Here is a 17,500-nt window from a genome sequence, read left to right as displayed (position 1 = left end):
TGGTTTAATCGAGTTTTCTTCGCACGTGACTGTACGTGCCCAGAGCGCGCACGTGACGTCATCACGTCGCTGCAGACGTACAGGAAGCGCCGCGGTTCCAGTTTGACGGCCGGACGCGCTGCTCGTACACGTCCCCGTACACGTCCCGGTACCGGACACGGTTCACGTAAACAGTGCGCGCTTCTTACGGAATGGACAGCGCGCGCACGCGCTCACCGCGGCACTTTTCCGCCTGAACCGCGGACAGAAAGCGTTTTACGAGCGTCTTAGGAGCGTTTTACGAGCGTTTTGGAGCTGAGGGGAGCGGGACACGTCCGCCCCGCCGCGCCGCGTTTTCTCCCCGATGTGGCGCAGAGTTTTTCCGCACAGCGCGGATGGAGACGAGCGCAAAGGTGTGAGAGCGCGGCGGTGAGAGCGTCACCGCCCGCGCCCCTCTGCGGCGGAGCGGATCTGCCGCGCTCCAGGAGTTGAGACGCGTCACATCCTAAAGAGGAACCATGAAGAAAGGAGAGAACCCGGAGAACCCGGAGAACCCGGAGACCCGAGAGACTCGGGAGACTCGGCACAAGAGGAAGCTGAGCACCGGGGAGAGCGGCGGAGACGCGGCGGGAGCGGCAGGAGCGGCACCGCGGCGCAGAGCTCAGGTACACGGTCATGTCTGCACCTGTCTGCACCTGTCTACCCCTGCCTGCCCCGGTCTGCACCTGTCTGTCCCTGCCTGCCCCTGTCTGCACCTGTCTGTCCCTGCCTGCCCCTGTCTGCACCTGTCTGTGTGACAGGTGCAGACAGGTGAACCCCCCTCCAGGTGTCAGTGTCTTGCTCCACGTGAACGTTGACGTCTTCAGTAAAACAACAGAGTGTCCGGACGGTGCAGCGTCCAGTCCCTCCCAGGACCTGGCAGAAGGTCGAGTACTTGAGTACTCTGTGGTTGGGTACTCGAGTACTCTGCACTGCTGTTGGACACACACACACACACACACACACACACACACCCTCCACTGACTGAGAGATCTCTGAAATGTGTCTTTTGATTTTTATAGGATGTGTCCTCTCCTCGTCCTCGTCCTCTTCTTCTTCTTCCTCTTCTTCTTCTTCTTCTTCCTCTTCTTCTTCTTCTTCTTCTTCTTCCTCGTCTTGGTCTTAAACGGCTTCTTCTTCTGTTTTGCAGGACGTCTCTGCTCCTCCTCCTCTTCTGTTCCGGAAGCTGTCTCACCCGGACCTGTCTCCATCCGCCGCCAAAACCAAGACCAGAACTAAACCAGGACTGAGCCGCCAACTGAGCCAGGACGAGACCAAGACCAGGACCAGGACCATGACCGGTAAGACCCGAACCAGGACTGAACCAGGACTGAACCAGGACTAAACCAGGACTGAACCAGGACTGAACCGGGACTGAACCAGAAGAAGAAAAGATGCGCACACACATCAGCCAAGTGCAGGTGCGGGTCATCAGTGTCACACATTGACATTGATGACCACAGTCACACATCAATGGATATAAAAATAAAAACACACGTGTGCACAACATCATCTACAACAGAAGAACAAAATTTGACTTTATACAAAATATATCTGTACAAAAACAGATGATCTTACAGCTGTTCAGATGATCTTACAGTTGTTCAGATGATCTTACAGTTGTTCAGATGATCTTACAGTTGTTCAGATGATCTTACAGTTGTTCAGATGATCTTACAGCTGTTCAGATGATTTTACAGCTGTTCAGATGATTTTACAGCTGTTCAGATGATCTTACAGTTGTTCAGATGATCTTACAGTTGTTCAGATGATCTTACAGCTGTTCAGTGGAGATTCTAAATCAGAGGAGCTTAAAGAGACGAGAGCCACAGGAGGATCTCCAAACCTGCTGAGAACATCAAAAACATCAAGAAATGGAGATTTATAAAAATGATTTTATATCAAAGTTTAAACCTGCAGGAGTCGCAGTGGTGAGTTTCTGTTGGACGTTTCTCGCTGTAATAATAAAAGTTTGTGATTTCTGCCTCTAGAGCAAAATGTCCAAACTCATTTTGTTCCGGGGTCGTGTCGTGTTTGATCCAAAGTGTCCGGATCAGAAAACTCATGTCATATAAACCCCAAAAATAACAAGAAGTTCAAATATTTGTGCAGAGAAACACAAATCTATTACACAAATCTTTTTTAACTGATGAACTCTTTCTTTTACAAAATATTATAATATTATGAACAACCTGAAACTTTAAGAAAAATACAATTTCAACACAAAGTTTGAACATGAACTTGTCTGTAAACAGAATAAGTCAATTTTTGTTGTAAAATCCTGCACTCGGCTCCACTTTTCTCATGTGTGACATTTTGTTGATGAGGGTCACGGTCAACAGTCAAAACCATCGTCCTTTAAGAGCGTTTGGAAAGAGACAAGTCTTCATTTGTGCTGCTCTGGTGGGAGGGGCCACGTACAGATACGCTGGTGGGAGGGGCCACGTACAGAGGCTCTGGTGGGAGGGGCCACATACAGAGGCTCTGGAGACGCAAAATTAACAACATTTTAATAGAAAATATCATTACAATATTTGAGTAGAAAATCAGCCGAGGGCCAGATTAAAGGAGGGCCGAATCTGGCCCCCGGGCCGTATGTTTGACACCTGTGCTCCAGAGGGTTTGTTACAGTTTTTATACCAGGATTTTTGAAATGTGCCGCCACAGAGTTGTTTGTCAGGGTCTGGGTCGGGGTGAGGTGATGTTCTTGTGGTGAGGTGATGTTCTTGTGGTGAGGTGATGTTCTTGTGTTGAGGTGATGTTCTTGTGTTGGGGTGAGGTGATGTTCTTGTGTTGGGTGAGGTGAGGTTCTTGTGGTGAGGTGATGTTCTTGTGGTGAGGTGAGGTGATGTTCTTGTGTTGGGGTGAGGTGAGGTTCTTGTGGTGAGGTGATGTTCTTGTGTTGAGGTGAGGTGATGTTCTTGTGGTGAGGTGATGTTCTTGTGGTGAGGTGATGTTCTTGTGGTCTTGTGGTGAGGTGTTCTTGTGTGTGAGGTGTTCTTGTGGTGAGGTGATGTTTCTTGTGGTGAGGTGATGTTCTTGTGGTGGGGTGAGGTGATGTGGGTGATTTTGTGGTGGGTGAGGTGATGTTCTTGTGGTGAGGTGATGTTCTTGTGTTGTGGTGAGGTATGTTTGTGTGAGTGTTTCTTGTGTGAGGTGATGTTTTCTTGTGGTGAGGTGATGTTTCTTTGTGGTGAGGATGTTCTTGTGTGAGGTGAGTGTGTTCTTGTGTGTGAGGTGAGGTGTGTTCTTGTGTGAGGTGATGTTCTTGTGTTGAGGTGTGTCTTGTGTTGTGGTGAGGTGATGTTCTTGTGGTGAGGTGATGTTCTTGTGTTGAGGTGAGGTGATGTTCTTGTGGTGAGGTGTGTTCTTGTGTTGTGGTGAGGTGATGTCTTGTGGGAGGTGATGTTCTTGTGGTGAGGTGATGTTCTTGTGGTGAGGTGATGTTCTTGTGGGTGAGGTGATGAGGTGTGTTGCTTGTGGTGAGGTGATGTTCTTGTGGTGAGGTGATGTTCTTGTGTTGTGAGGTGAGGTGATGTTCTTGTGTGGTGAGGTGATGTTCTTGTGTTGTGGTGAGGTGATGTTCTTGTGGTGAGGTGATGTTTTGTGTTGAGGTGTGTTTTGTGGTGAGGTGATGTCTTGTGGTGAGGTGATGTTCTTGTGGTGAGGTGAGGTGATGTTCTTGTGGTGAGGTGATGTTCTTGTGGTGAGGTGATGTTCTTGTGGTGAGGTGAGGTGATGTTCTTGTGGTGAGGTGATGTTCTTGTGGTGAGGTGAGGTGATGTTCTTGTGGTGAGGTGATGTTCTTGTGTTGAGGTGAGGTGATGTTCTTGTGGTGAGGTGATGTTCTTGTGGTGAGGTGATGTTCTTGTGGTGAGGTGATGTTCTTGTGGTGAGCTTGTGTGAGGTGATGTTCTTGTGGTGGTGAGGTGATGTTCTTGTGGGTGAGGTGATGTTCTTGTGGTGAGGTGATGTTCTTGTGGTGAGGTGATGTTCTTGTGGTGAGGTGATGTGTGAGGTGATGTTCTTGTGGTGAGGTGAGGTGAGGTGTTTCTTGTGGTGAGGTGATGTTCTTGTGGTGAGGTGATGTTCTTGTGTTGTGGTGAGGTGATGTTCTTGTGGTGAGGTGATGTTCTTGTGGTGAGGTGATGAGGTGAGGTGTTCTTGTGGTGAGGTGAGGTGAGGTGATCTTGTGTGTGTGAGGTGAGGTGATGTTCTTGTGTGAGGTGATGAGGTGATGTGTGATGAGGTGATGTTCTTGTGGTGAGGTGATGTTCTTGTGGTGAGGTGAGTTCTTGTGTCTTGTGGTGAGGTGATGTTCTTGTGGTGAGGTGAGGTGATGTCTTGTGGTGAGGTGGTTGATGTTCTTGTGAGGTGATGTTCTTGTGGTGAGGTGATGTTCTTGTGGTGAGGTGATGTTCTTGTGGTGAGGTGATGTTCTTCCAGACGTGCGTCTCACATAATCGAGACCACAGGGACGTCTGATCAGATCAGTAACAGATGAGGTGTGACCTGAGGTGTGACCTGAGGTGTGACCTGAGGTGTGACCTGAGGTGTGACCTGAGGTGTTCTGAGTGACGTCTCCACGTGTCTCAAGTGTTTCTCCACTGTCATGCTGTTTGTTTGTGTGTTTGTGTGTTTGTTTGTTTGTGTGTTTTGTTTGTGTGTTGTTTGTGTGTTTGTTTGTTTGTTGTGTTTGTTTGTGTGTTGTTTGTTTGTTGTTTGTTTGTGTGTTTGTTTGTTTGTTGTGTTTGTTTGTTTGTTTGTTTGTGTGTTTGTTTGTGTGTTTGTTTGTTTGTGTGTTTGTTTGTTTGTTTGTGTGTTTGTTTGTGTGTTTGTTTGTTTGTTGTTGTTTGTGTTGTTTGTTGTTTGTTGTTTGTTTGTGTGTTGTTTGTTTGTTTGTTTTGTGTTTGTGTTTGTTTGTTTGTTTGTTTGTTTGTTTGTTTGTTTTGTGTTGTTTGTTTGTGTGTTTGTTTGTGTTTGTTGTTTGTTTGTTTGTTTGTTTGTGTGTTTGTTGTGTGTTTGTTGTTTGTGTTGTGTTTTGTGTTGTGTGTTTGTTGTGTTTGTTTGTGTGTTGTGTGTTTGTTGTGTTGTGTGTTGTTTGTTGTTTGTTTGTTTGTGTGTTGTTTGTTTGTGTGTTTGTGTTGTTTGTTGTTTGTTTGTGTTGTTTGTTTGTTTGTTTTTGTGTGTTTTGTTGTGTGTGTTTTGTTGTGTGTGTGTTTGTTTGTTTGTTTGTTTTTGTTTGTGTTTGTTTGTGTTGTGTGTTTTGTTTGTTTGTTTGTGTGTTTGTTTGTTTGTTTGTTTGTGTTGTTTGTTTGTTTGTTTGTTTGTGTGTTTGTGTTGTTTGTTTGTTTGTGTGTTTGTTCTGTTTAAACACTGGACACAATCAGAACATTTATAATATTTTTTATTCACTTCTGGAAGATCAGGAAAGAGAAACTTTCATCTGGTGGAGGCAAAGATTTAACAAACTGATCCCTGAGATACAGATCCACTAAACCAGGACTAAACCAGGTCTAAACCAGGACTAAACCAGGTCTAAACCAGGACTAAACCAGGTCTAAACAGGTCTAAACCAGGACTAAACCAGAAAAAACCAGGACTAAACCAGGACTAAACCAGGACTAAACCAGGTCTAAACCAGGACTAAACCAGGTCTAAACCAGGTCTAAACCAGGTCTAAACCAGGACTAAACCAGGACTAAACCAGGTCTAAACCAGGTCTAAACCAAACCAGGTCTAAACCAGGTCTAAACCAGGACTAAACCAGGACTAAACCAGGTCTAAACCAGGTCTAAACCAGGACCAGGACTAAACAGGTCTAAACCAGGTCTAAACCAGGTCTAAACCAGGACTAGAATAAACTAAACCAGGAAACTAAACCAGGACTAAACCAGGACTCTAAACCTAAACCAGGACTAAACCAGGTCTAAACCAGGACTAAACCAGGACTAAACCAGGTAAACTAAACCAGGACTAAACCTAAACCAGGTCTAAACCAGGACTAAACCAGGTCTAAACCAGGTCCTAAACCAGGTCTAAACCAGGTCTAAACCAGGTAAACCAGGTCTAAACCAGGACTAAACCAGGTCTAAACCAGGACTAAACCAGGTCCTAAACCAGGACTAAACCAGGACTAAACCAGGTAAACCAGGTCTAAACCAGGACTAAAACCAGGTCTAAACCAGGTCTAAACCAGGACTAAACAGTCTAAACCAGGTCTAAACCAGGACTAAACCAGGTCTAAACCAGGAGGTCTAAACCAGGACTAAACCAGTCTAAACCAGGTTCTAAACCAGGTCTAAACCAGGTCTAAACCAGGACTAAACCAGGTCTAAACCAGGTCTAAACCAGGACTAAACCAGGACTAAACCAGGTCTAAACCAGGTCTAAACAGGACTAGGTCTAAACCAGGTCTAAACCAGGTCTAAACCAGGTCTAAACCAGGACTAAACCAGGTCTAAACCAGGTAAACCAGGACTAAACTAAACCAGGACTAAACCAGGACTAAACCAGGTCTAAACTAAACCAGGACTTAAACCAGGTCTAAACCAGGTCTAAACCAGGACTAAACCAGGACTAAACCAGGTCTAAACCAGGACTAAACCAGGACTAAAAAACCAGGTCTAAACCAGGACTAAACCAGACTAAACCAGGTCTAAACCAGGAACTAAACCAGGACTAAACCAGGACTAAACCAGGTCTAAACCAGGTCTAAACCAGGACTAAACCAGACTAAACCAGGTCTAAACCAGGACTAAACCAGGTCTAAAACCAGGAAACAGGACTAAACCAGGACTAAAACCAGGAAATAAACCAGGACTAAACCAGGACTAAACCAGGTCTAAACCAGGACTAAACCAGGACTAAACCAGGTCTAAACCAGGTCTAAACCAGGACTAAACCAGGTCTAAACCAGGTCCAGGTCTAAAACCAGGTCTAAACCAGGACTAAACCAGGACTAAACCAGACTAAACCAGGACTAAACCAGGACTAAACCAGGACTAAACCAGGACTAAACCAGACTAAACCAGGACTAAACCAGGACTAAACCAGGACTAAACCAGGACTAAACCAGGTCTAAACCAGGACTAAACCAGGACTAAACCAGAAATAAACCAGGACTAAACCAGAAATAAACCAGGTCTAAACCAGGACTAAACCAGGTCTAAACCAGGTCTAAACCAGGACTAAACCAGGACTAAACCAGGACTAAACCAGGACTAATCCAGGTCTGGTCTGTTTTGCAGGGAAACAGCTGCTGCCTCTGTCCTGCAGTCTGCACAGTCAGCTCTCATCTGAACCAGGACCCGGACCAGGACCGGGACCAGAGGGGGACCTGCTGAGGATGAGAGGACACACTCTGGGACAGTCTGCCCCCTCTCTGACCACTCTGGTACTGCACCTGCTCCAGAACCAGGACTAAACCAGGACTAAACCAGGACTGAACCAGGACTGAACCAGGACTAAACCAGGACTAAACCAGGACTAAACCAGGACTGAACCAGGACTGAACCAGGTCTAAACCAGGTCTAAACCAGGACTAAACCAGGACTAAACCAGGACTAAACCAGGTCTAAACCAGGAAACCAGACTAAACCAGGACTGAACCAGGACTAAACCAGGACTAACCAGGACTAAACCAGGACTAAACCAGGACTGAACCAGGACTAAACCAGGTCTAAACCAGGACTAAACCAGACTAAACCAGGACTGAACCAGGACTGAAACCAGGTCTAAACCAGGAAACCAGGTAAACCAGGCTAAACCAGGACTAAACCAGGACTAAACCAGGACTAAACCAGGACTAAACCAGGACTGACTCAGTGAGATACAGATATGTTCAAAACAGTTGGTTTTCTCTGGTAATGAAAGAAAAATCAACAATTTTCACTGAAATAACTTGAAACTGAGAAAAACAATAATAAATAAAAATGTCCTGAAAAATAACCAATAAAAAAATCAGACACTGTTGTTGATTTGTTGTTCAACTGAATTATTTAAAAAAAACAAACTAATGAAAGTGTCCTGGACAAACATGATGTTCCTCTAGAAGAGACTGTAAACAGTTGGACAACATGGACATGTTAAAGTTCAGTTCAGTGTGTCTCTGATCTTCATCACAGGTTCTTCACACTCGTCAGTCTCAGTCAGTGTGTCTGTTTAAAGGGCCACATGTGTCATTGTGTTTGGAAACAAGATGGACACAACACTGAACATGGACCAGAGAAAGAGAAGAAGACAACTGTGTCACACAGAGACCAGAAAGAACATGAGAGACGAGCAGGTTCAAGATAAAGACAATAAGACCATCTCCAAGCAGCGTGATGTTCCTGTGATTACACTTCCACATGTTCTTCAGAAGTTTAAGGTCCACAGGACTGAAGACAACCTCCCTGGACGCGACCGCAAGAGGAAAACTGACGACAAACTGAAGAGACGGAATCATACGAACGGAACCAAAGACCCAGAACAACCTCCAAACAAATGAAACGTGAAGTTGAAGGACGAGGAACATCAGTGTCAGATCACACCGTCCATCAGTGTTTGAGCCAAAGTGACTTCATGTGAGGACACCACTGCTGAGAGAACATCATCAGAAAGTGACACTGGAGTTTGTCACGATGCAGATGGACCAACCACAAAACTTCTGGGAGAATGTTCTTTGGACAGATGAGACAAAACTGAAGCTCTTTGGCAAGACACATCAGCTCTATGTTCACAGACGCAAACATGAAGCAGACCAAGAAAAGAACACTGTCTCTACTGTGAAGCACGGAGGAGGTTTGGTTTGGTTCTGGGGCTGTTCTGCTGCGTCAGGCTCAGGGCGTCTTGAATCTGTGAAAAATACAACAGAATCTCAAAACTATCAAAGTGTTTTGGAACAAAATGTGTCGCCTCGTGTCAGAAAGTTTGATCTCAGTCGTAGGTCACGAGTCTTCAACAGGAAAATGACCCAAAACACACGAAAAAACACACGAGAACGACTAAGAACAAAACACTGGACTGTTCTGGAGGGTTCTTCTGTTCTGGAGGGTTCTTCTGTTCTGGAGTGTTCTTCTGTTCTGGAGGGTTCTTCTGTTCTGGACTGTTCTTCTGTTCTGGAGGGTTCTTCTGTTCTGGAGTTCTTCTGTTCTGGACTGTTCTTCTGTTCTGGAGGGTTCTTCTGTTCTGTTCTGGAGTGTTCTGGAGTCTGTTCTGGAGTGTTCTTCTGTTCTGGAGGGTTCTGTTCTTCTGTTCTGGGAGCTTCTGTTCTGGAAACATGCGTCTGGAGAAGGAACCTTCAAACCTGAGACTAGAACAGTTTGTTCTCGTGGATCAAAATCCCAGTTGTCCAGAGCAGAAGTTTCACTGACAGTTACACACATCATTTGTTTTTAGAGTTTGTCTCAAAAGTTTGTAACAAAATATTAAGTTAAAAGAACCATCATTTTTGTCCAGAACAGTTTCAGTAGTTCTTCTTCTTCTTCTCCTTCTTCTTCTTCTTCTCCTTCTCCTTCTTCTTCTTCTCCTCCTCCTTCCTTCTCCTTCTTCTCCTTCTTCTTCTTCTCCTTCTTCTCCTTCTCCTTCTTCTTCTCCTTCCTTCTTCTCCTTCTCCTTCTTCTTCTCCTCCTCCTTCTTCTCCTTCTTCTTCTCCTCCTTCTTCTCCTTCTCTCACTTGTGTGTCTTGTTTTTCAGAAGGAGTTGTCGTTGCCGCACAGAGGAAGTTTGTGAGTACTCACTTTCCCACAATACCCTGCTTCAGCCTCAGAGTGTGTGTGTGTGTGTGTCTGTGTGTCACTGCCGCTGTGTCCTTGGCCCAAACACTTTCAGACTCTGACCCCGTGTGACCTCTGTGCGAGCAGAAGAGGTGAAAGGTCAGAGGTCACCAGGGTCTGAACAGCTGAAGGGTCTGAAACCCTGAAACCCTGAAACCCTGAAACCCTGAAACCCGACCAGGATCAACACAAGGTCTATTTTTAAACCAGGCCCAGAGCATTGTTCCACACACAAACACAGACCTGATTTAGACCTGGTTTAGACCTGGTTTAGACCTGGTTTAGTCCTGGTTTAGTCCTGGTTTAGTCCAGGTTCGTGTCTTTAAAGTTTTGTTTCTTATGGAATTAAGAAGTTAAATATCAGAAATCGTATCAGTCCCTGAATGTGTGTGTCAGGTGCGGTCCTGTCTGTCAGGTGCAGGCGTGTGTGTCAGGTGTGGTCCTGTCAGTCAGGTACGGTCCTGTCAGTCAGGTGCAGGCGTGTGTGTCAGGTGCGGTCCTGTCAGTCAGGTGCAGGCGTGTGTGTCAGGTGCGGTCCTGTCAGTCAGGTGCAGGCGTGTGTGTCAGGTGCGGTCCTGTCAGTCAGGTGCAGGCGTGTGTGTCAGGTGCGGTCCTGTCAGTCAGGTGCAGGCGTGTGTGTCAGGTGCGGTCCTGTCAGTCAGGTGCAGGCGTGTGTGTGTCAGGTGCGGTGGTCCTGTCAGTCAGGTGCAGGCGTGTGTGTCAGGTGCGGTCCTGTCAGTCAGGTGCAGGTGTGTGTGTCAGGTGCGGTCCTGTCAGTCAGGTGCAGGCGTGTGTGCAGGTGTTCAGTGCGTCCTGTCAGTCAGGTGCAGGCGTGTGTGTCAGGTGCGGTCCTGTCAGTCAGGTGCAGGCGTGTGTGTCAGGTGCGGTCCTGTCAGTCAGGTGCAGGCGTGTCGTGAGGCGTCGTGTTTCTTCGTTGGGCTGAGTCGTTCTTCAGGCGAGTCGGGACTCGACTTTCAAACTGAATTCTTACGCAACTCGTTATAAAATGTGAGAAAAGTCAAATCAAAAACAGTTTTAAAAATCTAAAGTTTGAGGAAAATTGTGGATTTTGAAAGAATCCAGAATCTTTTTGAGTCCGAGTCATTTTCTAAACTCGTTTAGTTTCGGTGGAAGTGTTTTTCTCTCGGGGCTTTTGTGAACGTTTTGTCCCAGGAATAGAGTCTGAGTCCTGGGCCCCTCCCCCTGCCCCCACACGCCCCTGCCGTCCCTGCTGTCCCGCCCCTGCCGCCCCTGTCGTCCCTGTCGTCCCTGTCAGTCTATTATCAGCTCCAGATAAGCCTTGTGTCTCTCAGGCTTCCAGGAACAACAGGCACACGCGGCTCAGGCTGTGCCCAGGCACGGAGCTCTAATCCTGGGCACAAACTTTGATCCAGGCCCCTGTCACTCTGGAAGTGCGGAGGGCGACGTCAGGCACCACTCACCCCACAATCCAACACTTTCTCTGGGTACAAAGCGTTTGTGTGCGGCCAGGTCACGCGGCTCGATGTCTGCCCAGGACAGGAGCGCTGTTTCTGGGCACGAGCGTTCGTCTGGTCCCTGCTCCTGTCGGACGTGTGACGGGCGACGCGGCAGAGGCTTTACCCGCCGGACGAGCTCTGGTCCCGGGCACGGACTGTGACCCTCAGGGGCCCGAGGCTCCGGCTCCGTCCGGGAGAGGAGCACTTTGTCTGGACAGACTCCGGCAGAGCTCCAGACCCTCTGGACGAGACATGGACCATGTTCTTTTACCCGAGGACGAGGCTCCGTTTGTGGACGCGGACTCCAGAGGAGCTCCCTGAACCTCCACAGCTCCGACCCGACCAGACGACACACGTCTCGGGCACACGTCCCGGGCACACGTCCCGGGCACACGTCCCGGGTGGACATTCAGACTCACAGGTCACGTGATCGTTCTGTCATAAAGTAAAAGGATGAAGAGGAGGAAGGAACGCTGCTCCTCAAACCTGCGGCTGCTGTAAGAACTTTGACCTGCTGCTCCTGAGGTCCCCTGGCGGCCCCTGGCGGCCCCTGGCGGCCTGTGTTCTACTGAGTTACTGAGCTGAAAATAACCTTTGACCTCTGACCCCGGCGTCCTGAGCGTTTCGGTTCTGTGGCGTTTAGGTTCTGTGGCGTTTACGGTTTAAAGAGGAACGTCCTGCAGGTTCCTCATCACAAACACGGCCTTTTCAAACCCTCCTCAGGGTTAGAGGTACGAGCCTGTACGAGGCTCCGCCCACTCTGAAGGGGGAGTGAGTCAGCGCGGGGAGAAAAGGGAGGGGAGACCCAGAGCACCAAGAACCAAAGTGAAACTTCTAGAATCTGTTGTTTTGTTCCGTCTCATTGGCTCAAACCGTTCCTCGTGTTCCTCGTGTCGTGTTCCTCGTGTTCTTCGTGTTCCTCGTGTTCTTCGAGTTCTTCGTGTTCCTCGTGTTCCTCGTGCTCCTCGTGTTCTTCGTGTTCCTCGTGTTCCTCGTGTTCCTCGTGTTCCTCGTGTTCCTCGTGTTCCTCGTGTTCTCGTGTTCCTCGTGTTCCTCGTGTTCCTTCTTCGTGTTCCTCGTGTTCCTCGTGTTCCTCGTGTTCCTCGTGTTCCTCGTGTTCCTCGTGTTCCTCGTGTTCGTGTTCTTCGTGTTCCTCGTGTTCCTTCGTGTTCCTCGTGTTCTCGTCGTGTTCCTCGTCGTGTTCCTCGTGTTCCTCGTGTTCTCGTGTTCCTCGTGTTCCTCGTGTTCCTCGTGTTCTCGTGTTCTCGTGTTCCTCGTGTTCCTCGTGTTCCTCGTGTTCCTCGTGCTCCTCGTGTTCCTCGTGTTCTTCGTGTTCCTCGTGTTCTTCGTGTTCCTCGTGTTCCTCGTGTTCCTCGTCGTCTTCGTGTTCCTCGTGTTCCTTCGTGTTCCTCGTGTTCCGTGTTCGTGTTCTCGTGTTCCTCGTGTTCTTCTGCGTGTTCTTCGTGTTCCTCGTGTTCTTCTGCGTGTTCCTCGTGTTCCTCGTGTTCTTCTGCGTGTTCCTCGTGTTCCTCGTGTTCTTCGTGTTCCTCGTCGTGTTCCTCGTGTTCCTCGTGTTCTTCGTGTTCCTCGTGTTCCTCGTGTTCCTCGTGTTCTTCGTCGTGTTCCTCGTGTTCTTCGTGTTCCTCGTGTTCCTCGTGTTCCTCGTGTTCTTCGTGTTCCTCGTGTTCTTCGTGTTCCTCGTGTTCTTCGTGTTCCTCGTGTTCTTTCCTCGTGTTCCTCGTGTTCCTCGTGTTCTTCGTGTTCCTCGTGTTCCTCGTGTTCTTCGTGTTCCTCGTGTTCTTCGTGTTCCTCGTGTTCCTCGTGTTCTTCTGCGTGTTCCTCGTGTTCCTCGTGTTCCTCGTGTTCTTCTGCGTGTTCCTCGTGTTCCTCGTGTTCTTCTGCGTGTTCCTCGTGTTCCTCGTGTTCTTCGTGTTCTCGTGTTCTTCGTGTTCCTCGTGTTCCTCGTGTTCCTCGTGTTCTTCGTGTTCCTGTTCCTCGTGTTCTTCGTGTTCCTCGTGTTCCTCGTGTTCCTCGTGTTCCTCGTGTTCTTCGTGTTCCTTCGTGTTCCTCGTGTTCCTCGTGTTCTTCGTGTTCCTCGTGTTCCTCGTGTTCTTCGTGTTCCTCGTGTTCCTCGTGTTCCTCGTGTTCCTCGTGTTCCTCGTGTTCTCGTCGTGTTCTTCGTGTTCTTCGTGTTCCTCGTGTTCCTCGTGTTCCTCGTGTTCCTCGTGTTCTCGTGTTCTTCGTGTTCCTCGTGTTCCTCGTGTTCTTCGTGTTCCTCGTGTTCCTCGTGTTCCTCGTGTTCCTCGTGTTCCTCGTGTTCCTCGTGTTCCTCGTGTTCCTCGTGTTCCTTGTTCGTGTTCCTCGTGCGTGTTCCTCGTGTTCCTCGTGTTCTCGTGTTCTTCGTGTTCTTCGTCCTCGTGTTCTTCGTGTTCCTCGTGTTCCTCGTGTTCCTCGTGTTCCTCGTGTTCTTCCTCGTGTTCCTCGTTTCCTCGTGTTCCTCCTCGTGTTCCTCGTGTTCCTCGTGTTCTTCGTGTTCTCGTGTTCCTCGTGTTCTTCTCGTGTTCCTCGTGTTCCTCGTGTTCGTGTTCTCGTCGTGTTCCTCGTGTTCTCGTCGTGTTCCTCGTGTTCCTCGTCGTGTTCCTCGTGTTCCTTCGTGTTCCTCGTGTTCCTCGTGTGTGTTCCGTCGTGTTCTTCGTGTTCGTGTCGTGTTCCTCGTGTTCTTCGTGTTCGTGTTCCTCGTGTTCGTGTTCCTCGTGTTCCTCGTGTTCGGCGCCGTTTTGTTTCATAGACAAATATTGAGATTTAAAATGTCTACGAGGTCAGAGGTCAAAACTACACAGACCTCAGTAAAACGTGTGTGTGTGTGTGTCTGTGTGTGTGTCTGTGTGTGTGTGTGTGTATGTGTGTGTGTGTGTGTGTGTGTGTCTGTGTGTGTGTGTGTGTGTCTGTGTGTGTGTGTGTGTGTCTGTGTGTGTGTGTGTGTGTGTGCTGTGTGTGTGTGTGTGTGTGTCTGTGTGTGTGTGTCTGTGTGTGTGTGTGTGTGTGTCTGTGTGTGTGTGTGTGTGTGTGTGTCTGTGTGTGTGTGTCTGTGTGTGTGTGTGTCTGTGTGTGTGTGTCTGTGTGTGTGTGTGTGTGTGTGTGTGTGTCTGTGTGTGTATGTGTGTGTGTGTGTCTGTGTGTGTGTGCGTGTTGAACTTCAGAATCCTTAGCCCCGCCCCCCTGAGGTCCTCTCTCTCCCCCTCTGCGAGCCCCTTCGATCGCCCGCTGTCCGCCCCTGCGCACCTGCGAGGAAACCCCTTCCTGTGGAGGTAAGCCCCGCCCTCCCGGACTCACCTGAGCGTGTGTGTGTGAGGTAAGCCCCGCCCTCCCGGACTCACCTGAGCGTGTGTGTGTGAGGTGGCCCCGCCCCCGGACTCACCGTGTGTGTGACTCACTCACCTGAGCGTGTGTGTGTGAGGTGGCCCCGCCCTCCCGGACTCACCTGAGCGTGTGTGTGTGAGGTGGCCCCGCCCTCCCGGACTCACCTGAGCGTGTGTGTGTGAGGTGGCCCCGCCCTCCCGGACTCACCTGAGCGTGTGTGTGTGAGGTGGCCCCGCCCTCCCGGACTCACCTGAGCGTGTGTGTGAGGTGGCGTGCTGTGATTGGTCGCTCAGTAAAGTGCCCTCTGGTGTTTAAAGCGGCGACGTCACGGCACCTGATGAGTCGTGATCCAATGAAAATCAGGAAATCACAAAAGCGACCAGAACAGAATCATCAAACCTCCCCGTGTGTCAGGTGCCCTCCCCGTGTGTCAGGTGCCCTCCTCGTGTGTCAGGTGCCCTCCCCGTGTGTCAGGTGCCCTCCCCGTGTGTCAGGTGCCCTCCCCGTGTGTCAGGTGCCCTCCTCGTGTGTCAGGTGCCCTCCTCCGTGTGTCAGGTGCCCTCCCCGTGTGTCAGGTGCCCTCCCCGTGTGTCAGGTGCCCTCCCGTGTGTCAGGTGCCGTGTGTCAGGTGCCCTCCCCGTGTGTCAGGTGCCCTCCCCGTGTGTCAGGTGCCCTCCTCGTGTGTCAGGTGCCCTCCTCGTGTGTCAGGTGCCCTCACAGCTGACACAGAAGTGTTTTGCCCAAGGACAGCTCTACCTTGTGTGTGACTGTGTGTTTTTCCTCAACATCGTGTGTGTGTGTTTGTGTGTATGTGTGTGTGTGTGTGTGTTGTTTTAAACATCGTGTGTGTGTGTGTGTGTGTCCGTGTGTGTGTGTGTTGTTTTAAACATCATGTGTGTATGTTTCAGTTGTCGCAGTAACAGGAAGAGCCTCATCGTGTCCAGCACCTCCCCCACTCTGCCCCGCCCACACTCACCTCTGCACACAGGTAACCCCGCCCACACACAGGTAACCCCACCCACACTCACCTCTGCACACAGATAACCCCGCCCACACACAGGTGACCCCGCCCACACACAGGTGACCCCGCCCACACACAGGTGATGCCATGATGTTAAAATCCTTTAGACAATAGAACATGATTTTCACCCCCAGAGAAAGTTCAGTCCATTCCAAATGATAATGTTCCTCTCATGTTCCTCTCATGTTCTTCCCATGTTCTTCTCATGTTCCTCTCATGTTCTTCTCATGTTCCTCTCATGTTCCTCTCATGTTCTTCTCATGTTCTTCTCATGTTCCTCTCATGTTCTTCTCATGTTCTTCTCATGTTCTTCTCATGTTCTTCTCATGTTCTTCTCATGTTCTTCTCATGTTCCTCTCATGTTCCTCTCATGTTCTTCTCATGTTCTTCTCATGTTCTTCTCATGTTCTTCCCATGTTCTTCTCATGTTCTTCTCATGTTCTTCTCATGTTCCTCTCATGTTCTTCTCATGTTCTTCTCATGTTCTTCTCATGTTCTTCCCATGTTCTTCTCATGTTCTTCTCATGTTCCTCTCATGTTCCTCCCATGTTCCTCTCATGTTCTTCTCATGTTCTTCTCATGTTCTTCCCATGTTCTTCCCATGTTCTTCTCATGTTCTTCTCATGTTCCTCTCATGTTCCTCTCATGTTCCTCTCATGTTCCCCTCATGTTCCTCTCATGTTCTTCTCATGTTCCTCTCATGTTCCTCTCATGTTCTTCTCACGTTCCTCTCACGTTCCTCTCATGTTCTTCTCACGTTCTTCTCATGTTCTTCTCACGTTCCTCTCATGTTCTTCTCATGTTCTTCCCATGTTCTTCTCATGTTCTTCTCATGTTCTTCTCATGTTCCTCTCATGTTCTTCTCATGTTCTTCTCGTACCTCAGGTCCCAGTCCTCTGGACAGTCCTCGGACCTTCTCCCCAAATGCTGCTGCTCTCTTCTCCTTCGCTCCACCCAGAAGGTCAGAGCACTCTGACACATGTAGACCTGGTTTAGTTTTGGTTTAGTCCTGCTTTAGTCCTGGTTTAGACCTGGTTTAGTCCTGGTTTAGTCCTGGTTTAGACCTGGTTTAGACCTGGTTTAGTCCTGGTTTAGTCTTTGATGATGTCTTGTGTTTCTCTGCAGCGTCGGGCACCGAGCAGACAGGTAACTCCGCCCCCAACTCACCTGTGTGACCTGAGTGTGACCTGAGTGTGACCTGAGTGTGACCTGAGTGTGATCTGAGTGTGATCTGAGTGTGACCTGAGTGTGACCTGAGTGAGAGGGGTGTTCTCTCTGTGTCAGAGGGGTGTTCTCTCTGTGTCAGAGGGGTGTTCTCTCTGTGTGACAGAGGGTGTTCTCTCTGTGTCAGAGGGGTGTTCTCTCTGTGTGACAGAGGGGTGTTCTCTCTGTGTGACAGAGGGTGTTCTCTCTGTGTGACAGAGGGGTGTGTGTCTCTCTGTGACAGAGGGGTGTTCTCTCTGTGTGACAGAGGGTGTTCTCTCTGTGACAGAGGGGTGTTCTCTCTGTGACAGAGGGGTGTTCTCTCTGTGTGACAGAGGGGTGTTCTCTCTGTGACAGAGGGGTGTTCTCTCTGTTCTCTGTGTGTGTCAGAGGGGTGTTCTCTCTGTGTGACAGAGGGGTGTTCTCTCTGTGTCAGAGGGGTTCTCTCAGAGGGGTGTTCTCTCTGTGTGACAGAGGGGTGTTCTCTCTGTCTGTGACAGAGGGGTGTTCTCTCTGTGACAGAGGGGTGTTCTCTCTGTGACAGAGGGGTGTTCTCTCTGTGTGTGACAGAGGGGTGTTCTCTCTGTGACAGAGGGGTGTTCTCTCTGTGTGTCAGAGGGGTGTTCTCTCTGTGTGTCAGAGGGGTGTTCTCTCTGTGACAG

The 17,500-nt window shown here is 49.2% G+C and overlaps 1 protein-coding gene across 1 annotated transcript in view; it reads left to right on the top strand.

The window, feature by feature from the left end:
• The first annotated feature begins 63 nt into the window (after positions 1 to 63).
• The window catches only part of mast2 (microtubule associated serine/threonine kinase 2), a 57,057-nt gene continuing 39,620 nt past the window's right edge, over positions 64 to 17,500 (top strand). Inside the window, 7 exon segments of the mRNA XM_055165294.1 lie at positions 64 to 644; positions 1,169 to 1,319; positions 7,269 to 7,414; positions 9,697 to 9,728; positions 15,523 to 15,602; positions 16,521 to 16,596; positions 16,761 to 16,781. Of these exon segments, the coding sequence (XP_055021269.1) occupies positions 498 to 644; positions 1,169 to 1,319; positions 7,269 to 7,414; positions 9,697 to 9,728; positions 15,523 to 15,602; positions 16,521 to 16,596; positions 16,761 to 16,781 (653 nt within the window). The 5' untranslated portion in view covers positions 64 to 497.

This window comes from Boleophthalmus pectinirostris, unplaced genomic scaffold, assembly GCF_026225935.1.
Source record: "Boleophthalmus pectinirostris isolate CB_2022bp ecotype Guang Dong unplaced genomic scaffold, ASM2622593v1 HiC_scaffold_7, whole genome shotgun sequence".
NCBI classification, from domain to species: domain Eukaryota; kingdom Metazoa; phylum Chordata; class Actinopteri; order Gobiiformes; family Gobiidae; genus Boleophthalmus; species Boleophthalmus pectinirostris.
This window is presented reverse-complemented; position numbering and strand designations above follow the sequence as displayed.